At 44.5% G+C, this 23,219-nt stretch overlaps 1 protein-coding gene across 4 annotated transcripts; it reads left to right on the top strand.

The window, feature by feature from the left end:
• Nucleotides 1-33: 33 nt before the first annotated feature.
• On the top strand, nt 34-22,426 carry Desi1 (desumoylating isopeptidase 1). Of its 4 annotated transcripts, none has more exons than XM_040277406.2 (7): nt 34-352; nt 13,285-13,306; nt 14,114-14,183; nt 16,979-17,088; nt 17,704-17,826; nt 19,118-19,212; nt 19,998-22,426. In XM_040277406.2, the coding sequence occupies exons 1-6, from the start codon at nt 265-267 to the stop codon at nt 19,209-19,211; spliced, it is 507 nt and encodes a 168-aa protein (XP_040133340.1). In that variant the 5' UTR covers nt 34-264; the 3' UTR covers nt 19,212; nt 19,998-22,426. The 4 variants fall into 4 exon arrangements, with proteins under 4 accessions (XP_040133340.1, XP_040133341.1, XP_005322257.1 ...); XM_078052673.1 differs by lacking the exon at nt 19,118-19,212 and adding an exon at nt 1,640-1,706 and having other exon boundaries at nt 216-352; XM_040277407.2 differs by lacking the exons at nt 14,114-14,183; nt 19,118-19,212 and adding an exon at nt 17,155-17,165 and having other exon boundaries at nt 35-352; nt 17,645-17,826.
• The last annotated feature ends 793 nt before the right edge of the window (nt 22,427-23,219 follow it).

Genomic DNA, 23,219 nt, shown 5'->3' on the forward strand with positions numbered 1-23,219 from the left:
GTACGCGCATGCGCGAAAATGCGTGTCCCGCCCCCTCTTCGGTACGGATCCTCCCAGTCCCCCCCCCTCTGTCACCTCACAGTAGTCGTTGCCAGTAGCGGGTGTGGGGGCGCGAGCAGCGCAGGGCGGCCTCTCCCCCGCCCCTCAGGCCGGGCCCGGGCTCGGTCCCCCGGCTCCCTCCTCTCCCCACCCCCGTCGGGTACGGGAAGGTCCAAGCCGCTGCCGGGTGCCCGAGGGCCATCGTGGCCGCCGCCACGGGTCCCAATGGAGCCGCCGAATCTCTATCCGGTGAAGCTCTACGTGTACGACCTGTCCAAGGGCTTGGCCCGGCGGCTCAGCCCCATCATGCTGGGTGAGGGGGCCGGGATCAGGTGGGAAGGAAGGCAGGAGCCAGGCAAGAGGACGCCAGCCGGCCATGGTGGGGGAGAGGTGGGCATTACTCAGGGGGAGACGCAGGGCCCAGAGGTTGGAAGGAAAGGCGGGGTGGAGAGGAATGGGTCTCGGGTTTGGGCTCGCAGAGCCCCATTTTCCCATCTTCGCGTATGATCCAGGGAGAAGGGATGGGAGTCATGCCCTACTCATTCCTGGGGGCTTGGAAAGAAACCCAGCCCACCAGGGGCCCTTCGATTAGGGGTGAGGTAAGTCAGCTAGATCCTGGCAGGTTCCTCTCCTGGAAGCCCTGTACACTCCTCTTTCCTTGGCGCGGTGTAGGGAAGGTGAGGATGCCTCCCGCGTGGTGCCCCTCGTGGTGAAAGGGACACTGCGGACGAGATTCTCGGGTGGCCCTCAGAGAGCCTTCCCTCCGTAAACTCCTTCCTCCTTCCCAAAAGTAAACTCCCTCTGCATCCCTGAGGTAGATGAGAAGGAAGAACAAGAACTGCTCAGAAGGGCCCAACCATCTCCCCCAAGGGTAGAAGTCAAGTCAGGTTAACAAGAGCCCGAACTTCAGAATTCAGAAAGTTCGGCCTGACAATGCAGTCTTCTCTCAGCATTTTCAAAGTTAATTGCTTTTGTACTGGGGAGGGATTGGATGCTGTTGTATGAGTAAGGATTAGTAAGGAAAGTATTGCAATTGTGCCCCGTTAAACTGTGTTAATGCTGGGAGAAAAAGTCAGCGCTTGTTTCCGTGTAGATCAAACCTCATTTCTATCCAAATATCAAAATGTCTTGTGTCACATAGAAATTGTCAGGTTTGTAATTTCAGGTAATAATGAGCAGGAAAGGAATTCAGGAATTGAAAATTGAACAGTTTTGGGCAACATTCATTTAAATGGCTTGTGTTTCCTGGTTTCTATGAAGACATTGGAGAAAGATTTGGTTTATCTCTGGGAGGCAAGGGGGCAGAGGTCAGGAAAGTATGACTACTTGCATCTTTTCAATGTCCTTGAGTTTCTAATGTGTCATAGTGAGTTGAACTTAATCCCTCAACTCTAGGCTAGTGAGTGGTTTCTATATTTGGCTTCACATCAGAATCATCTACAGTGCTTGTAAAAAATATAGTTACCAGTCTGGGATGTAGCTCAGTGGCAGAACACTTAGCATGTACAAGGCCCTGGGTTCAATCCCAACACTACAAAATAAAACAAAAACAAACAAACAAAACTCTTTCATTTTCTTTTCTTCTTTTTTTTTTTTTTAGTTATTGATAGACCTTTATTTATTTTACACGATGCTGAGAATCGAACCCAGTGCTTCACACATGCCAGGCAAGTGTGCTACCTCTGAGCCCCAGCCCCAGCCCCAAAACCCCTTCATTTTCAACATACGTTGTTAAATGAGATAAGAAAAAAATTAAGATTAAAACAGTTCTTTAAATGTGCATGTGTGTGTTTAAAGCAAAGGATATATATGTGCTTGCTTAGGAAAATAATTATCTGGAAGTATACAGGAGAAGTTGGTAATAGTGGCAGCTTATGGAAAGAGGAACTTGATGGAAGAGGGTGGGGGCAACCGCAAGTGCTTTTTCTTACTGTTTGAATCCTGTACTATGTATACATATTATCTATTTAAATTAAGGAAAGCTTTAAATATATGGATTCTAGAGCCATACTTCAAGTACTAAATCAGAATTTCCTGGAGTTTTGGAGCATAAATCTGTATTTTTATATAATTGTTATTATTTGTACTGGGGAGAGATTGGATGCTGTTATATATATATTTATATTACATATAATTTTTAGGTAGCCAACCCATTATTGGACTGAAGTTGTTGAATCAAGTAAGGTAGGGCTAGGAGTATAGCTCAGTAGTAGAGTGCTTGAGGCCCTAAATTCAATCCCCAGCACTGAAAAAAATAATAATAAGGCAAATTCGAAAGTAAAACTAACAAAGGCACAGTTTGAGGAAGGTGCTAGATTATATAAATCAAGTTCTAACTAAACTCCTTGGAATGAAGCCATTTGTTTAGTTTGCTCAGAGTGAGGCAACACTTAGATACTGCCTAGATCTGTAAATAAAAAGTCTCTCACTTTACACTATGTTTTTGATCTGTTACTTTTTAATTTAAAGGGACCTTAAGGATCATTGTTTCATTCATTCAACAGATACTTGAGTGTCTACTATGTCCTGTGTGTTCATTGAAGATGATAGAATGAACAATGATGTTGTTCACCGCCATAGAGATAGTTTGTGTGAGAGACATTAAAAATAAGCACATATACAAGCATAAAATAAATAAAAATTGTGATATGTGCTGTGCAGGAAGCTAACTGGATAATGAGATTGAAAATAACCAGAGGTATTTTAAATAAGGATATGAGGTAGGATGAGGAAGAAGTAGCCTCTGGAGGCCAATCAGAGAGTCACAGTAGTGCAGGTAGAAGAGGAAGCAACCTGCCAAGGCTTGGAGGCAGGAGAAAGTCCAGAGTCCTCCTGGTACTGGAACTGAAAGCAGGCCTTTGTAGAGTACACTGGGTGAAGGGAAAAGGGCCATAAGTGAAGGTGAAGTAATAAACCCTTTTAAATAGATGTGAAATCCTAGGAAGACTCAGCCAACCAGGGCAACTTTACTATTTTGGCACATCCTGTTACAATAATGTTTCTGAGGATATCACCTAACTCACATCACATCTAACTCTTCTTTCTCTTTGCTCTTTTTTCATGTTTCTTTTAAACCTTTTGGAAAAAATAATAGCAAAACTAATAGCTATACTTTCTAGAGTTGAAAATTTACACAGTGATCGTTGCTTTGCTGGTTTATCCCATTAAGATACCACTAACCATATATAACCTGGATATATCCCAGTTTTATTAGCTTCTATATATTGATTTCCCATTCCTAAATATATTGAAACTTTAAAAAATCCATTTGTTTCCTGATTTTTGTAAGAATTATAGAAGTATATTAATAGCCTTGAGAATTTACAGTGGGCCAGACCCTTTGTTTCTGAGTACTTTGCATGCATTAGAATCTTTACCATATCTTTGTGAGAGAGTTCCTGCTCTTACCTTCATCTTTCAACTTAGAAGCCTCAGACAAAGGGAGTTAAGAAATTTCTCCAAGTCACACAGCTGGTATGTGGCAGATCTAGGTTTTGAACACAGGCAGTCTGAGTTCCAAAACTCATGTCACTTTGCTCTACCGTCTCTACTGTGTAATGTGTTCCCATATGGTTAGTATAAAGTGGGTACCTTGTTAAAGTATCTAAAGACAGCCAAATGTTAAAGTTCAAAGAGAAAAAAAAAATCTAGGTTCAATGTGTATGTGCCATTTGTAATCTTCTAAAGTTATGATTGTCCTTCCTAACCTACCTTTTTGCAAATTAAATTCATGTGACGTTAACAGCAGAGCCCTGTCATCCTTCAGTTACGTTAGTTCCCCATTATGTGAGACCTCCTCCAGCTCTATTACAGTTCATGATCAGACTAGATAACACTCAGTGAGATTCCCTGAAATCATGTGGACACCACAGATTTACCCTGTCCTGTTTTTAGTCTCCTGGAGTTGCCTCCCAGGAAGATATTCCTGTTCCACTGTTCCTCACTCTCCATGAAAATGATCTCACAATTATCCTTAGGTTTCTTATTGAGCAGACAGCCTGATTGCAACTTTTCCCCCATATCACCATTTGCCTGATATAATTAGCTATTTTAATTGTACTTCAGTTCTTCCTCTTAATAATTTTAGCTGCTCTTTAAATTTTTATGACCTCTTTTTGTGCTGAAGTACATAGAGAGAAATGAAGAGGTTTGTTTTTTAATTGTGCAAAATTAAATTTTGCAAAATTAAATTTTTTAAATTCTGAAGTCTTGTGCACCATACATCACATTTATTTTACGTTATAAGCTCATCTCAAAACTATTCCCAGGTTTAAAGACCTGGGGCCATAGAATATATATATATATATGTCTTGGCAGAAAGTAATCTGATAAATATTTTAGATTTTATTCTATGCTCACTTCCTTGCTTAACTCTGCAATACGAATAGTAATAGGAACTCTGTCCTTTGGGAGTTAATTTCTCTAAAAATAATGTATGTGCACATACAATTAGATAACAGTATAAAGTAGATTATGATTGATGCCAAAATGAGTGGTGCAGCTATTTCAGATGTTTCAGCAAAGAGTCTCAAGCCCCTGAAGGGCAGGGAATCTATCTCACAGAGATGGGAGCAGGTGCCCAGTGAGGCTCCATTGTTGTGGGTGTGCACACGCACTAGTGTACACTCTACCACTGAGCTCTATCCCCAGCCCAAGTAAATATTTATTAAGGGAATGATTAAGGTTTGAAAATTAAGTAGATACTTGGGAAGCTAAGGCAGAAGGATAACAAGTTTGAGGCCAGACTTGGCAATTTAGCAAGACCCTGTCTCAAAAAAGGTCTGGAGATGTGGCTCAGTGGTACAGCTCTCCTGGGTTCAATCCCCAGTGCTGAAAAAAAAAAGAAAAGAAAAATTAAATAGAATGTATTGAAATCTGAAGGAGGTTTTTTAATGGTTTAATGCCATCTATTGTGCATTGTTTTAGATTTTTATTGTTCATTGTGTGAACTGTTTGATAGCCACTGAATGAATGAATTTAGTAATCCTGCAATTTCTTTATGGCAAAATGGAAACAAATGTGGCTTACAGGACCCTGCTTGTTCCTGCTCCTGCTTATTTTCTGTAGCCTTATCTGTTACCACCTCCTGCTTAACACTCAACACTAGCCTTCCTCAGCTGGGCTCTGCAAGGGAATTGAGCACTGGAAGAAACTGACTTGAGTGAGTGTTTCGTCAATTCTCCCATTAAGTACCTTGGAGCACCAGGGCTTCACCCTTGCAGAACCATATCAGAGAAGGGCTGCCACATACCTAACTAGACAGAAGGCCTCAGGGTCTCATTTTCACCTCTGGACTTTTCCTAGGCTGTTCTCCTTACCAGGGGTACTTCATCTCCCTATTTCCTGTTTGACTGACTTCTGCTTATCCTTGAGGTCTTAGCTACAGTGTTGCTTTCTCCAGGAACCTTTCCCTGACCCTCCAGATCTTGCTCATGTGTCTCTGATAACATCCTGTATATTCCTTTAGAAGCATTCATCATGCTGTTTTATAATTGCTTATTTTCTGACCTCCTTCCACTGGACAAGAAGTTCTATGGGGACAAGAGCCCTCAATTGTATCCCTAGAGTCTGGCACAGTGCTTGTTATTCAGTGAACATTACCTGGGCAAATGGTGCGAATGCTGCAGGCCTACCCCAAAACATCGCTGCAAGGTAGGCAGTAATTGAGGGGACCCTCTCAGTACTGAGGAAGAGAACTCGCAAGTTATTTTTATCCTAGGAAAGAATCCTGTATTGACAAAGAATGTTGGGCTGGGGATGTGGCTCAATCGGTAGTGTGCTCACCTGGCATGCATATGGCCCAGGCTGGATCCTCAGCACCACATACAAACAAAGATGTTGTGTCTGCCAAATACTAAAAAATAAATATTAAAATTCTCTCTCTCTCCCTGTCTCTTTAAAAAAAAAAATAAAAAAGAATGTCAATACTAGTATATTAAGTAATTTTAAACTACCTTTTTTAGTATATATATATATATATATATATATATATATATATACACACACACACACACACACACACACATATATATTTTATTTTTTAGTTGTCAATGGACCTTTATTTATTTATTTATATGTGGTGCTGAGGATTGAACTCAGTGCCTCACACATTCCAGACATGCGCGCTATCGCTGAGCCACAGCCTCAGCCCCTAACTTACCTTTTCGAAGATTAAAATAGTCATTAGTTCTTATGTTTGTTTGGTATTGGGGATTGAACCCAGGGATGTTTTACCACTGAGCTACATTCCCAGTTCTTTCTATTTTTTTATTTTGAGACAGGGTCTTGCTAATTTATGAAGGCTGGGCTTGAACTTGCAATCCTCCTGTCTCAGCCTCCTTGATATCTGGAATTATAGGCATGTTCCTCCAGGAAAGGTTCCTGGAGGAAGCAACACTGTAGCTAAGACCTCAAGGATAAGCGAAGTCAGTCAAACAACAAGTAGGGAGATGAAGTATCCCTGGTAAGGAGAACAGCCTAGGAAAAGTCCAGAGGTGAAAATGTGATTTCTTTTTTTTTTTTTTTCTTTGTACCAGAGATTGAACCCAGGGGTGCTTAACACTGATCCACATCCCCAGCCCCTTTTCATATTTTATTTAGAGACAGGTCCTCCCTGATTTGCTTAGGGCCTTGCTAATTTGCTGGCTTTCACAATCCTCCTGCCTCAGCCTCCCAAGCTGCGGGGATTATAGTCATGTGCCACCACTTCTGGCTCATGTTGATTTCTTGATGATTTTCTAGATTCCTTTCTCTGCCCAAAGGATGGGCAAAGCCTTCTGCTAATAGTCATTTTTTTATATATAATATTGGCTGCAGAGGGCTACAATGACAATGAAAAGTTATCAATGAGGGCTGGGGATGTGGCTTAAGTGGTAGCGTGCTTGCCTGGCATGCATGCGGCCCGGGTTCGATCCTCAGCACCATATACAAACAAAGATGTTGTGTCCGCCGAAAACTAAAAAATAAATATCAAAACACTCTCTCTCTCTCTCTCTCTTTTTTTTTTTTTTTTAAGTTATCAATGAGAGGCCCCTGCCCTGGGAGACGCATCACTGTCACCCATACTTTGCACTTCTTAGTAGCCTTTTTTTTTTCTTTGAGATTCAACCAAGAGATTTTATTGGGGGGTGCCTGAAGGAAAGGAGAGGCAGAGAGAGAAAGAAGAAGAAGAGAAGTAGGCATTTCTTTAACACCAGCACCAGGTGCTGGCCTATAACCAGCACTTAAATCTGTATGCACAAGGTACATCCATCTAAGTCAGTGAGATGGGTTAGTGTTCTCTCCTTGGCTTTATTTATTTATTTTTATATGGTGCTAAGGATCAATCCCAGTTCCTCCCACATGCTAAGCAAGTGCTCTACCTCTGCACCACAACTCCAGACCCTCTCCTTGGCTTTGATGCAGCCATTTTTATAATAAGTAGGAGGCTGACTAATGCAAACTTCATTTCTACATTCTCTTATTCATGATGAAAAACAGGGCTAATGTCCATGTCTTCCACTGGTTTTCTGTGTTCATACTTAATAGACTTCAAAATGAGTGCATTGTATGTGCCAATAGGCCTGGAGATGCAGCCATCTGACCACCTACTCTGCAAGTGGGAAGTCATCTGCTTCTATACTGTGCCAATATCCACAGAACCTAGTTCAGGTCCCAAATGGCCTTGGGCTCTACTTCAGTCTGAAAATACCAACCCCTCTTCACCTACTCTAGTCTGGCCAAAAAATTTTAAATGTCAGTTCAGTCCCACTTTCCAATGCCTGTCATCCTGTCAAAACCATGGCCCTCATTCTTTTCCTCCCAAGAGTAGGCTGACATGCAGCAAGCCTTCTTCCTATGCTCCTCCAAAAGTTCATCCTCACATGTGGCTTTGTCTCATTTTCATACTGGACAAACCATGGATCTTTACTCACCTCTTTGTAAAATTATGTTAATAAATCTTAGCCCTACCTACCACTTAAAATGTTGGGAGAATAAGGATAACCATGAAGGTCTTGATGAATTAATAAAAGAAAGAATGCATAAATGAGAGAATTTTTTTCTGTAGCTCCTATCACAATTCTATGATGAGGATTTTTTGTTTTTGTGTTTGCAGGGGGGATAGAGGGGTTTTTTTGTTTTGTTTTTTGTTTTTGTTGTTGTTGTTTACTTTGAGATGAGGTCTTGCCATTTTGCCCAGGATGGCCTCAAACTCCAGGGCTCTAGGGATCATCTCCTGCCTCAGCATTCCACGTAGCTGGAACTACAGGTCACTTCATCATGTCTGACAGAGTGGATGAGAAAAAGTGAACCTTGATGCAGCCAAATAACAAGAAAGTATAATGTCTAGCTTATAGGCAAATTTAGTGATGGGTACAGAGAATATGAAGGAGAGTAAAGTAAGGACTTTTTTTTCAGGTATAAAATACCTGACAAGATGATCTCTAAGGCCCCTCTTCAAATTATTGTAGCAAGATCTATCTGAGCTGATGCATCTGTCACTGAGTGTGGTTACCTGAGGGGCAGTAGCTGACCCAACTGGAGCACAATATGCCAGGGTTGCAGAGTCTTTTGAATAATGCGGGGCAGCCAAGATTAGGGATAAGAACTGTGGCCTCAGTGGCACTGTGCAGCAGCTAACAGCACTGACTAAACTGAATAGAATAGGTCATCTCAGCAGATGTCCATGTAGCATCTCTAGTCCAGGTACTTTAGGTGATGGAGGTACAGTGATGTGTAAGGAACTATCCTTGTCTTTGAGGCAGTTGTAGTCCAACTGGGGAGAAGGACACAAATAGGAGAATAGCTATAAAACTTTTGAATTATAGCCAGCCATGGTCATGCACATCTGTAATCCCAGCAACTCAAGAAGCTGAAGCAGGAGGGATCATAAATTCAAGGCCAGCTGGAGCAACTTAGACCCTAAACAACTTAGTGAGACCCTGTCTCAAAATAAAAAAAAATAGAAAGGGTTGGCAATATGGCTCAATGATAAAGTACCCCTGAATTCAGTCCCCAGTACCAAAAACAAAAGCTAAAACAAGACTGTGTTTGTGGAGAATGCCAGCAGGTCTCAGCACTGAAGGCCTGAAACATTTCAAAACTTCTCATGGGTGCTGGTCCAAAGTCCCCTGGCTGCCCTGTGCCCTCAGGCTTTGCCTCATTCTTACTTTGTCATTCGTCATCTCTTTTAACCCTAGAAATGTTATGAAGCAGACTGTTATTGTTATGCCTGTCCAGGGCTGAGGATGTAGCTCAGTGCAGGGTGCTTGTGGGGCATGTGTGAAGCCTTGGGACTTCCCAGTGTATCCCTGGCACTGCAAAGAACTAAATAGCACTGTGGGATAGAACTTCCTGCAGTGATGGAAATGTTCTAGACCTGCACTATAACCACATGTGGCTCTAGAGTACTTGAAACATGGTTAGTGCAACAGAGGTGCTCAGTTTGTGCTTTTATTTAATTTTAATGTTAATAGTGACGTGTGGTCGGTCAGTGGCTACTCTTAGCTTGAGCTTAGAGTCCCCAGCTTCTTCAAGACCTCGTGTGATCCAGCCTCCACTACCTGTCTTATCTCTGCTTTTCCTCTCTTCACACCCTAATCTAGCCCGCTCTGGCTTCCTTTCAGTCCTTCAGATATATCTGGTCTGTCCAGCCTCTGAATGGCTTCTCCCCTTACCCACTTCAAATCTTGGCTCAAATGTCATCTTTACAAAGAGGCCCACCCTGACCATCCCTGTCTCCTCTACCCTGTTCTTGTCTTTTTTCCCTATACACTCACTATTGCTAACATGTTATGACATTATTAGTAGTATTATTGACCCTTCCTCCCCTCACCTGTTAAGTGTCATGAAAGAGTTTTTTATCTCCTTATTTGCTGATGTATTCCCAGTGCAATTAATAGTGCCTGAAACATAATACTCACTCAATAAAGATTGGCTCACTCATAGGAATCACACCTGGCCTGCTTACCCAGACCTATGTTCTCAATCACTGCATGTTTTTTCCTCTTGGTGAGTGCAGTATTTTCTCAAAGTATATGAGAGAAGCTTCATTTGAAAGAAAAACAAGAGAAAAACAAGTGTTCCTCATCTGCCCAGTACCACTAAATCATACATGTCTTAGAAGGAAATAAACAAACCACAACTTAGACAACAGCTGTTTTATAAATGGCAGACCAGAAGACTATATCAGCTCTGTTTTTTTTTTTTTTTTTTTTTTTTTTTTTTTTTTTTTTTTTAAAGAGAGAGTGAGAGAGAGGGGCACAGAGAGAGAGAGAGAGAGAGAATTTTAACATTTATTTATCTTTTCTTAGTTCTCGGTGGACACAACATCTTTGTTGGTATGTGGTGCTGCTGAGGATCGAACCCGGGCCGCACGCATGCTAGGCGAGCGCGCTACCGCTTGAGCCACATCCCCAGCCCTATCAGCTCTGTTTAAAATGTAGTGTTAGTCCTCCCACTTTACTTATAATAAACGAAGAGGAGACTTCAAGAATCGGAAAAGAGTGGTTCCAACTTCATGGCTAGTAGAGTCCAGCGGAGCCCAGCAATGGAGAGATGGATATCTCCCTCCTCGGCATCCAGTGTGGTTCTGATCAACTTCTGGAATTTCAGCTCAGTTTGGATAAGGGCAGAGTCTGCCCTATAAAAACCCCACCTCAGAAACCCATGCCAGGATCCCTCCATCCATTTGTGGTCTTGTGGGCCAGAGCAGCAGATTTCTTAGTGAAAAGGAAGCTGCCTCTGGGATTGGAAGACCAATAGAAAGAAGAACTCTGGCATATTTCATTTTTCTTTGTTATTCCATTTAGTCTGCCAAGACTTTAACAGCCAAGAATGAAATGTTTATACATAAAATAGAGCATTTCATAGTAATTCCCTGGATGCTGAAATCGTTAGAGCTTGCCCACCCATCCTGAAGAACTCATTTTTTTCCAAGAGTGAAAGGAGTAGGATTTACTCAAGTGTGAAGAATAGAAACACGGGGCTGGGGTTGTGGCTCAGAGGTAAAGCAGTTGCCTGGCATGTGTGATTCTCAGCACTGCATATAAATAAACAAGTTAAATAAAGGTTCATTGACAACTAAAAAAATTAAAAAAAAAAAAAAAGGAATAGAAACAAACAAAAGACTAGAAATAGAATTATTTGTAGGGGTAAGAGGGGACCCAATATGGGTGGCCCAGGAGAACTCATTTTATCTATTGGAAGTCTTTGTTTGTTTGTTTGTTTGTTCTAATTAGTTATGCACAATAGCTCTTTTGGAAGTCTTAACTCCTTTCCCAAGGTCATTAGACCTATGATATCCTCTATTAGTTTTCTATGTACCACCTACTGATACTTCACATACATTATTATTGGTCACAACTCTATTGGAGAAGCTGAGGCTTAGGAAGGTGGCCCAAAGTCCACCATCCTTAACATGTAGAAAAGCCAGTGTCTGAACCTATTGGGTTTTCTTAGCCACCTCTGAGGACAGTGTGAGCCACCATCAGCAGGTCCTCATGGAGAGGTTGTGGCTCCTCCTTTCTTATACAGAGAAGAAATTAGGTTAAAGTCATATTATTTAAAAGTTTCCTAGGGACTGTGGGTGTGGTTCAGTGGTAGAGCACTGGCTTAGCATGTGCAAGGCCCTGGGTTCCATCCCCAGCATTCAGTCAAAATAATACCTTAAAGAGCTAGATATTTATTTGAAATCTCATAATTTACCTAAGAAAGGGAACAACAATGTAAAACACCAAGAAAGAAGCCCAAGCATGGGACTTTCCTTTCACACAGTGCTTTGATCCTCTAGAGAACCACAGGGCACACAGTAAAGGTGGCACTTTGCAATCAGTAAGTGACTGTATGAGCTGGTAGCCCCAGGTAAGTGGGTGAGGTTTGCTCATGTCCCCATGTCCTTCGCACCTTTCCCTCCCTCCTGTCACTGTGGTGCACTGACCTCCCGACTCTAGCCTACTCTCTCCCTTCTTCCCTCCCGTTCATCTTCTCGGCTGCAGCTACAGTTAATCTTTTAAAAGTGTGGGTGCGGTCACAGCGCTCCCCTGCCAACAGCACCTCCATCCAGGCCACCCTGCCTTGCCGCAGGCCACCCTGCCTTGCCGCAGCCCTGCTGGCCACTCTTCCTCTTGTCACCATCACTGCGTCCTGCCCTCCAGGGCCTCAGTCTTCACAGCTGTACCTTTGCTTGTACTCTTCTCTCTGGCAGAAACGTCCAGCCCTGCCCCTGCTCGCTCATGGGTTGAACTGAAGCTCACAAAGGTAGTTTATCTTTATCTTTATTACACATAGCTCCTAATTTTACCACTATTATAGAGCTTATCAACATTGTGTCTTAGTTAATGATTTACGTGTCTCCTTCCACTTGACTTTGAGCTCCTTAAAGGCAGGACAGTAATCTGTGTTTGTATTTCCACACCTAGCTTACTGGCATACAGAGGTATAGAATAAATGTGCATTGGGCTGGGAGCGTGGCTCAGTGGTAGAGCACGTGCTTAGCATATATGAGGCCCTGAGTTCAATCCCCAGTACCAAAAGAATAAATGCACATTGACTATTAAGATGCATATATTTGCCAAATTTGGTTCCATTATTTTCTGAAGGATTTTACCTCAGTAAAGAAATACTATCAGCTTTTATTGTTTTACTCTAGTCTTATTGTAGCAGAGACAGAAATTAAAAAGGCAAAGTTGAGCTGGGTATCCAGCAACTCAGGAGGCTGAGGCAGGAGTTTGAGGCCAGACTGGGCAACTTGGTAAGACCCTGTCTCAAAATTTAAAAATTAAGAGGGCTGGGATGTAGCTCTGTGTTAAATCCCCAGTACTGGAAGAAAAAGAGAAAAGGGCAAAGCTGACTTAACCCCAAAGGCAAAAGAAGAACAGGCATAAAACTGGGATACACTTAAGTGTACCAGCAGAATTTTTTTTCTCTTGGTACTGGGGATCAAACTCAGGACCTCATCCATGCTAGGCAAGGCTCTATATCACTGAGCTACACTCCCAGGCCCCCAGCCCTTATACCAGTAGGGTGGGTTGGTTGGTTGGTTTTAATCTTGCTTTCTGGTAAAGGATTCTGGTTACTTTTAACTTACTAAACAGTGCACCCTATCATGACCTGAGGACGGCAATGGAGGAGAGCTGAATTCCTAGAAATTTCTCCCAGGAGACTTCTAATAGGTTCCTCTGGGTTTGAGTGCCCTTCTAAATTTACTCAGACTGAGGAGCCATTTAATCCAATCCCAAGTGGCTAAATCTCTCCTTTTCTCCACAGGGAAACAACTGGAAGGCATCTGGTGAGTCGGGTGGGGCCGCTCAGTGGACTGCTTTAGGAAACTGCTCAGCACTCTCAGCTTCAGGCCCCACCTGTGGCTTCCAGCTTGAAACCCAGCCCTCTGCCTCCTATACCTCCTAAAGCAGCCGTTCTCCATCAGGGTTTTTTGCCCCTCCACCCCCACCCCTGGATGTTTGGCTGTGTCCAGAGACATTTTTGTTGCAGCTAGGGGGAGGATGCTACTAGCAGCTAGTAGCTAGAGGCCTCAATGCCTCTCAGCATCCTATAATGCACAGGACAGCCCCCACAACCAGGTTTATCCACCCCTAAATGTCAGTAGTGCCGAGGTGGAGAAACCCTGACCTGTAGCCCCAGCAGCTCTCCACACCCACAAGTGCAACCAACTGTGGATTGAAAATATTGAATCTGTATTACTTGCAGGCTTTTTTCTTATTCCCTAAGCAATAGAGTATAACAACTATTTTCATAGAATTCACATTGTATTGGATATTATAAGTAATCTTGAAATGACTTAAATTATACTTGAGGGTGTGCATAGATTCTTTGCAAAAATTATACTGTTTTATATAACAGACTTGAGCATGTGTGGATTTTGGTATCTGTGGGGGGAGGGGTGTTCTGGAACCAGTGCTCATGGACACGGAGGGGCAACCATATTTATTTACTTATACCATTATTTGGTTAGTTTCATAAGACTAGTCACCACATTCACATCCTTGGGCAGAAATTATTCTCATAGCAGTATGGTGCTTGCTTTTTCTTGGATAAGTTTCCCTTTTCTGGCTCACTGTGTCTCTCTATGTGGCAGGCACACCTCCATAGTTGTGCACAAGGACGAGTTCTTCTTTGGCAGTGGCGGTATCTCCAGCTGTCCCCCGGTGAGTGTCTTCCCCTACACCCTGACCTGCAGTCTTGGGTTCCTGTGAGGACCAAGAATTTTGCTTTTACTATGTACTTGGCCTCTGGCCTAGTGTATAGAGGCCTGTGGTGTAGCCTCATAAAGACCTTAAGACTCGTTCAGGGCCTGGAGATGTAGCTCAGTGGTAGAGCACTTGCCCAGCATCCAAGACCCTGGGTTTGCTCTCTAGGACCACCACCAAAAAAAAAGGCAAGGGTGGTTGGGAATTATTCAAGAAAACCTTGCCCTTCTCTTTGCTCCCATCTCACCTGTGGGTCCTTCCTTCTGGAGCTGCTTCTGTGTCTCCACAGGGAACTATGTAAGCTCCTCATGAGCTGAGATTGGATTTTACCCTTATATCCCATCACAACATAGAACCTGGCTCACAGTAGAAATCCCATCCATGTTGAGCTGAACAGAGAGGTAAAGTGACTTGCTCAAAGTTGCACAGCCAGTAAGCAACAGCAGTCCTAGAGCTCAAGTCTCTCTTATTCATACCCCAAGCCTTTTCCAGAACATTATTTTAAGAGATATCTGAAGGTGCTCACAGGAGGTGCTCAAGTAAAGGCAACACCCATCATTCTGAGTCTCATAAGTGGAAAGCCATTTTTTTTTAATCCCAATTTGTTATATATGACGGTAGAATACATTTCTTTTTTCTTTTTATTTTTTTAAGAGTGAGAGAGAATTTTTTAATACTTTTTTTTTAGTTTTCGGTGGACACAACATCTTTATTTTATTTGTATGTGGTGCTGAGGATCGAACCCAGTGCCCCGCGCATGCCAGGCAAGCGTGCTACCGCTTGAGCCACATCCCCAGCCCAGTAGAATGCATTTCAATTCGTATTACACATATAGAGCACAGTTTTTCATATCTCTGGTTGTACAAGGGAAATGCTTCTTGATCTCATCTCTCCTCATTTCTCCAGAGCTCTCACCATAGTCCAGGCCAGCCTCATGTCTAACCTGTATTGTGGCAGTACCCTCCTGAGCTCCGTGCGTCCGCTCTTTCTCCCTCACTGTCCTCCACGTGGGAGGCAAAGTGATGTTCTCAGAGTGAGCATCGAATCCTGATATTCCCTTGCATTAACCAGAATTCTCCCACTTGCTCTTGGAATAAAACTCAGAAGGCTCAGCATGGCTCCAAGGCCCCCTGTGCTCTAGCTTGTCTCCCTCTCGGCCAGCCTCTGTTTGGGTTGCACACTCCCCACCTCTGCCCACTTCTCATTCCTGAGGCACCCATTGGACATTTAAACCTGTACTCCAACCTTTACCTGCATGTTACTCTTCATCCTTCAAATCTGAGCTCAGTGTCCCTTTTTCAGGCAAGTCTTGCCTGACCCCTCAGAAGGGGAAGGTCCGTCATATATTCTAATGGCATTTTGTACTTTCCAAGCACGACCATTATTGCAGTTTATAATTATACACTGGTTTATGTTTTTATCTGCCTTCCTGCTGGACCATAAGTCTCGTGAAGGCAAGAATCTCATATCTCCAGTGCCTATCTTAAGGCACAGTACATCGAAAATTCTTCACATGTGTGAATCATAGCAGGTCATGGTGACCCCTTAGTCTCTTACCACTCTGAGAAATTATCCTCTGACTACCTGTCCTGTTCACTGTGCCTTCCCCTAGAGCAATGTCCACTACATAGAAGGTTCTCAGTGGCCATAAATCATGACCTTTTCAGGCAGCTCTGTTCTGGGGTGTTCTCCCTTCCCAGATCTGTCCTCATCTTTTTCCTGTTACTTCCCCTTTGACTGGCATCAGTCTGTCAGCATCCTGTGGCACTGACTGAGGGTTTTCTGTAGGTGTCTCAGGCCAGCAGCTCTCTTGTCCTGTGACCATCTGAATATTAGCCTCATAGTTCAAAACTGAACTAGGTTGTGGAAACAATTGCTAACCTGCCAGATTTCTCACAGTCCTTCACATTTTCACATTGTTACAAAGAGCATCCAGTATGTCATAGGAGAAACTGGCTGTATTTTGCTGAAACCAAGGCATGGAAAGCTGGCCTTTTAGGTGTGAGCCATTTCTAGTATTCTATTCTGTCCTCGTGATCAGGCATGTTGAGGACAAAATGAGACTACAAATACTGGGTTTCTCTCTCTTTATCAACTGGATGAGTGGATTGCATAAAGTCAGACCTGCAAGAGGACCAGCTTCCCAGTTCCAACAGCAGCAGGATGCCCAATGTCTTAGCTGTGCTGCTAGCATGTGACAGTTCAAGGTCCAATAGGAAGCTCTAAGCCACTGTAATCTTGATACAAACAGGAAATAACCCTCTTCATCTACCCAGAGGGCTCTGAAAGTCAAATAAGAAGTTGGAGCAGAGTGCTTGTGGTTTTCTGCAAGGGACCCCATTAAAAAAATTCAAGCAGGGCATGGTGGTGCATGCCTATAATTCCATTGACTTGGGAGGCTGAGGCAGAAAGTTTGAGGCCATCATGGGCTAATAAGGACTAGAAATATAAGTTAGTAGTAGAGCATCTCTGGGTTCAGTGCCCAGTACTAAAAAAAGGTAAAAATTTTAAAATGACCAGGGATGTAGCTCAGTGGTGGCGAGGCAAGTGTGTGCCCCTGGATTCAATCCTAGAACCCCAGGGGGCAAAAACAAAACCAAGGACTGGATGGGGGACAGCATGAAGGGTTGTAGCTCAGTGGTAGAACACTTGCCCAGCATGTGCAAGACCCTGGGCTTGTTCTCCAGCACTATAAAACAAAAAACAAAACAAAGATTGTGATTTAATGGCTTTTTTTGAATTGGCTCTTTTAGGGAGGGACATTGCTTGGGCCCCCAGATTCTGTGGTTGATGTGGGGAGCACAGAAGTTACAGAAGAAATCTTTCTGGAGTACCTGTCCTCCCTGGGGGAGTCTCTGTTCCGGTGAGTGAAGGTGGGGTGGGAGTGATGTCTGTCTCCCTGACTAGATAGTCAGCCCCTGGTGGGCAGCCACTGTGTCTGTCCTGGAGCACTCAACACAAAGCCTGGTCCAATTGTTACTAAATGAATATGAAGAGAAGGCATAAAAAGAGCCCAAGGTTGTTGGCGACAGATACTCTACCCCAGCATACTTTCTGCTGAAACTTTTAGAGGAAAGATGGGCTGTTCGTTCCTGCTGATGAAAAATCAGTAAATGCTGTTCTCAGCCTCTACTGGCCAAGTGCTTTGTCCTGAACATCAAAAGCAGGGTTTGTAGCTGGATTGGGATGAAATGCAAACATAAGCAGATTTTCTCTTAAGAAGCTTTAGTCAGTTTAAAAAGAGTTAAATGCTACTGCTCTGCTCATGTGAATGCAGACTCCAAAACTGCAGGAGCCGTTCATCCTTCTAACTTGGTTGTCAAGGACCAGTGGGGCAGAAGGTACTATCCTTGGCATGAGGGACCCTTGCAGTCCTCACCCTCAGCTGTGCTCACCTTTCTACTTCCTGGTTTGAGTAGTTTCACATCGATGCTTCCTGGCTTTCTCATCCATTTCCAAATCTTTCTTACAATGCCAGAGGTGAAGCCTATAACCTCTTTGAACACAACTGTAACACCTTCAGCAACGAAGTGGCACAGTTCCTGACTGGGCGGAAAATCCCTTCTTACATCACTGACCTGCCCTCTGAAGTTCTCTCCACGTAAGTTGAGCTCTGTCTTTGCCCTGCCTTGGCCAACCTTGAAAATCCCCACTCAGTGCCCCTCCCCTGCCCACATCTGCCTTCCCTACTGGCAGCAGAATCCTTCCAACCAGGCAGACCTGTCCTGACAGCAGGTTCTACCACCAAAGGCCACCATTCTCCCCACCTGCTAATGCACACCTGTATCATGTTCACCCTGCTTGAAGTTAGACCGTGGGCCTGACACAACTGCACAATTTAGAAACCCACTTCAATATTTGGACAAAATCCTGGCAACTATCTTTCCCATCATGCACAAAGTGTGCCCTCCCCCTGCAGTACCAACTTAAGTGCAGTGTTGGGTAGATGTGGAGAGGAGGTCTGAGGAAGAGCAAGGTGGCTTATTTCACAACTGCTGTTGCTTTCTTCCATTTCCCCCTGACAACTTTGATTCCCTCAAAACCAGGTTCTGGGCTGGGGGTTCAGGAAGTACAGCACTTGCCTCAAAAGCACAAGGACCTGGGTTCAATCTCCAGCACTGCAAAAACAAAAAGACCTAGTTCTGCTTGCCCATGAACAGTCCTCAGTAGTTTTTTTGTCCTATTCAGTGATGGGGATTGATCTCAGAGTTGTTTTACCACCAAACCACATCCCCAGCTCTTTTCATTTTTTATTTTGAGATAGGGTCTCACTGAGTTGCCCAAGCTGGCCTCAAATTTGCAACCTTCCTGCCTGAGCCTCCTGGGTTGCTGGGATTTTAGGTGTGTGCCACCACACCCAGCTTTACTAGTTGTTTTCTTCAAGGACACTTTGTAGCTCCTCTGCCTTGATGTTGTCCCAGCCCTGGAAGGCTTATGGGCCACCATCCATGGAGTGTCATCCCCTAAAAGGGCACACACCTCCAAAGCCATCCCACCTTCTCCCTCCCTTTGCTGTTTACTGGTTCAGGCAGCCCCTGCCTGCTCCAGGACCATGTTTATTTATAGACTCAGTTTCTCCTGAAGTAGGGTCCTGCCCAACAGGATGTTTAGCCGGCAGGTTTAGCCAGCTCCACAAGGTGAGCTGTTTTTCACACCTGGGTAGAAACCTCTCACGAAACACTTGCCTAGGAAACAAGACTGCTGAAGAGCCCCAGCCTCCCAGCCTTGGCCCTGACCTCCTGTTCCTTGGTGGGTATGTGCAATCCCACAGCCCTGCTGATGGATCTAGGTTATGGGGCCCTGAGCAAACTTGCACAGCCGGAATGTTCTTGTTGTTATTATTTGATGGGTGGAGTTCCTGGACTTGTCTGAATTAGGGTTGATGTTTCTAGGTTTCATCTGTTTACACTTTGGAGTACTTATTCCCTTGAACTTGGGGATGATTTTCAAAACGGCAGCACCACTGGAGAAAAAGCCTGTGCTTGAGGTGTGTTGTGGACCACCTTATTTAAGGGTGTAGTTACCATGAAAAGCCTCCAAACTCCAGTATTTGCAGTGACTTTTCCAGCTAAGTTACTAGGAGAGAAAGCTTAGTGTCCTTTAGAAAATGAATCAATATCTTCTGACAACTTGGCCACTTTTTTTCTGAATATTCCCTGGAAGACTTCAGTTCCTAGAAGAATCTAGTTGTGTGCCATTCTCACTCCTGACTTATTCAGATCTTTTTTGTTTATTTCTTTTTAGTTTTGCATAACTATATTTTTTTTCTTTTGCCTCAGTTTCCCTGGTTCAACTTAATTTTTACTTTCTTCACAAAAATTAAAGACATATGTACATCAAGTACAGAAAAGCTGTAGTTCCCTGTGGGTAGGCAGCCTGTTCAAACCATAGCTTACCAGACCTTAGAGCCATAGATAGCAAAACTGTAGTACCCACTAAGGAGGGGCCCCCATTAGTGACAGCACAGAGCAGGCTCCTTGAGAGATGCCCTTTGTATTAGTCAGCTTTCCATGACTGTAACAAATACCTGAGATAAGCAGCTTATATTGAGCAAAAGTTTATTTGGGCCCAGTTTCAGTCCAGAGTTGCTTTGCCCAATTGCCGTTGGGCTTGCAGTGAGGCACCATGGTAGGAAGCAGAGAGAGGAGAAGGAGAACATAGGCCCTCTGTATCCAAACCATAGCCCTGCCCTTGCCAGCAGCCACCTTCCACTGTCTGTCTGTGGGCAGAGCACACCCAGAGCCCACCCAGCTCTTGTCTGTTTCCCCGCAGGCCCTTCGGACAGGCACTCCGACCGCTCCTGGACTCCATCCAGATCCAGCCTCCTGGAGGGAACGCTGTGGGCAGACCCAATGGCCAGAGCTAACAGGACTGCACGGGACCGCCCGCTTCTCCAGGGCTTTTCCTTTTTAAACAAAACAAACCCTACCAGATTTCTATTTTATAATTTTACATCAGAGCTAACAACCAGGGGACGGCTTTTTAAAAATCCCAGGGAAGGAGATCGTCAGGCCGCATGTAGGACAATGCTGCTAAGAAACAGAACAAAATGCCACCCCTTCTAATAGTATTATACTAATTTATTAAGGCTGTCTTGTCTGTGAGTTCACTTTTGACGCTGTTTCCTAAGCGTCCTCCACACTGGAGAAACGGAGGGGATTTGTTTAAGCAAAAAGCAAGAGGCACAGTTTGGAGGAGCCCCAACCTAGAACCTCCTTCCAGAGAATACCCACACTCCACCCAGGTTGCCACACCTGTGGGACCCAGGTGAGTTTTACAACATCGTGACCAGAAGCAGTTACTCTCTAGTGGTTCATGCACCAAAGGATTTGGTACACTTGGGACCAGTTGCAGGGTGACTAACCCAGCCTAAGTGAACTCTTTAGCTGCAGCTCCCCGACCTTCCCTCCCCTGTCCCAGCCCATGGGGCCAGGGCTGGAGCAGCTAGAGCCTCAGGATCACAGGAGAGTGACAGCAAGAAAACAGGATAAAGCCATTCCCCCTTCCACCTGGACTGATTGCAAAATTTTCTGCCATCAGTTTTGGAAAACCTGTTTGCTGTCCACCACAGTGCTCTCTCCCTCAGCATAGCTGACCGACGGTCATGGCTGAAGGTCCGGGCTTGTGCAACAGAGACCCAAGCCTTCTGTCCGCAAACAATGATGAAGGTAATTTGCAGTCACTTAGAACCACCCACCCAGACCGATATGCAGTATTCAGCTAGGGACCAAGGGGATATGATTCCCTGCTCTAGGAAGATACCCCTGATGTAGAAAGAATAATGTTGCAGAATCACGGTGGCAAAAAATTTAGAATTGTTTCCAATAGGAACTTTTACATTATCCTAAATATGTTTTGAAGGCACATGTCATTTCCATTGTCATTCTGGCTTTAAGGAGGCCTGGTTGGAGTGTGAGAGGGCATTTTCCTAAAGACTTGCTGCTAGAAACTCATGGGCAGGGAACAGTCTGGAATCCTGGATCTGGAGAGGCTCTCTGACTTCCTTTCTTTACACAAACCAGTGAGTGAGGAGAAAGGACTCGGCTGCCAGGTGCCTAAGTCGTGGCTCTCCCCCTTGGGTCCCTGCCACTTCTAAACTTGAGTTCAATTGCTCCTTCCGGGGCAGGCGCCTTTCCTCCCCGAAAAGCTGCTGCTCATCCCTGGCCCCATCCCCACCGTCTCTGCCATTATCCATAGCAGTTGGCATCATCAGGGTCTCAGCTAGAGGAAAAGATGTCATTCTGCCTTAGTATTTGCTGTGATCTGACCAGGGCCATGTCCAGCTGGGATACCAAGTGACATTAACTTTAAGATTAGAGGCCAAATGAATGAGCAGTCTCATTCTTCTCAAAATCCACTAAACTGCTGGTGGACATAGATAAATTACAGTGGAAACCAACAGGGATTCTTTAATATTGATTCACTTGTGGAATTGGCCCAGGAAGAACGGGTGTCCGAAGCTGGGTTTCTTCTGGGCAGGTGGCAGGTTGGTCTCAGCCATCGCCCTGCCTCCCACCAGTTGGCTCTTCAGCTTGCCTGGCCCAGAACTCCCTCTTCCCAGTTCCTGCTCCAGAGCTGTCTTCTCTATCTGGAGGGCAGTGGGCTGTTTTCTGCCATGTCCAGGCTCAACTGGTTTTGCTCCTTGCAGCAAGTCACCCTCAGGCCCAGAGTTATTCTGAGTGGCTCCCCTGAGGGAATTTGAGTCATTTGATTCCTCAAAAAGTCCCCCCTTCATGCCCAGCAGCCATTCGTGCCAATGTGGGGAGATGGAGGGGTGAGCAGCCTCCCAGAACTCTGCAGGAGGCAGACTCCCATCCCCCTCTGCAAGCCCCACTGTCACTCTCTGTGGTAGCCCAGGCCCAGGCTAGGACCCTAGCACCATCCTCCCCTCTCTCTGTCTATCCCAGAACCTCAGGGGCATACTTGTGACCAGCTAACTCCATGTGGGCATGTACAGGCAAACAGAATGGGAAATGAGTCATATCTTTGTGTTACACAGTGGACACCTCTATAGACGTCCATTGGTTTTAAAGGGTCAGAGAAGGAAGAGGGATGAGACCATTCCCCTCTCCCAGAAATAAATCTTGTACCTTCGAGATTCCTTTATGCCCTTGAAGTCAAACTAAAAATTGTGTCTAGTATGGAGGTGTCTGCTGGTTGACATTGGTGTTTTTTCTAATGCAATAAACATTTCTGCCTGCTGCTTTGTGTGGTGCTTGGGTCCCATCTGGGTGTGTGTCCAGCCTGAAGCAACCCTAGGCTTTTCTGTTTTTCTCTGAACTTAACCTTGCTGAGCCTGGAGCTGCTGCCTTTGCTTGGTGTAAACCTTGAGGATGAGCAGAGATAGCAAGGCAGACAATATGGCTTTCTCTCTTGATTGATGGAAGATGGGAAGTTGGGTGTGGTGGTGCACACCTATAATCCCAATGATTAGGAGGCTGAGGCAGGAGGATTGCAAGTTTGAGGACAGTCTCAGCAACTTAGCAAGACCCTGACTTAAAATTTAATTTAAAAAAAGACTTGGGGAAAAAAATATTTAGCCAAACATTAAAAAATATATGTCAAGATGGAAAAAAAATAAAAGACTGATGATATCGCTCAGTGGTAAAGCACCCTTAGGTTCAATCTCCAGTACCCCCCCCACACACACACCAATAAAAAAGATGGCTAAAAGGCTCAGAGGGAATTCTTGCCCCAGGTCACCTTGCAGCTAGTGGTGGAGTGGTTTCAAATTCTAAGGTCTTCCCCAGAAAAAAACTTGGCCATCAGGAGGGTGTGTGGCCTCACTTACCAGAATTGTTTACTTCTTTCATCTTGGCTAACGGCTGGGTCTCTGGTTCCCAGGGTCTCTCCCCACCTTGCTGCAGTGATCTCACTGAACAAGTGTTGGGGCTGATGTTGGCTCTCAGAGTGAACCCAGGAGACCCACTTCATGTGAGCCATTTCCATGAGCCTGACCTGTGCTGGGTGCTTTCACACATGACAGGCTTGAGG

The sequence above is a fragment of the Ictidomys tridecemlineatus genome, chromosome 6 (assembly GCF_052094955.1).
Source record: "Ictidomys tridecemlineatus isolate mIctTri1 chromosome 6, mIctTri1.hap1, whole genome shotgun sequence".
In the NCBI taxonomy this organism is placed as follows: Eukaryota; Metazoa; Chordata; class Mammalia; order Rodentia; family Sciuridae; genus Ictidomys; species Ictidomys tridecemlineatus.

Bases quoted from the DNA above. Each gene is read 5' to 3' on its own strand.
- Desi1 (XM_040277406.2), top strand. From the start codon at position 265: ATGGAGCCGCCGAATCTCTATCCGGTGAAGCTCTACGTGTACGACCTG. The intron at 17,089-17,703 runs GTGAGTGAAGGT...TTACAATGCCAG, and splicing joins CTGGGGGAGTCTCTGTTCCG to AGGTGAAGCCTATAACCTCT. The intron at 17,827-19,117 runs GTAAGTTGAGCT...TGATGTTTCTAG, and splicing joins CCCTCTGAAGTTCTCTCCAC to GTTTCATCTGTTTACACTTT.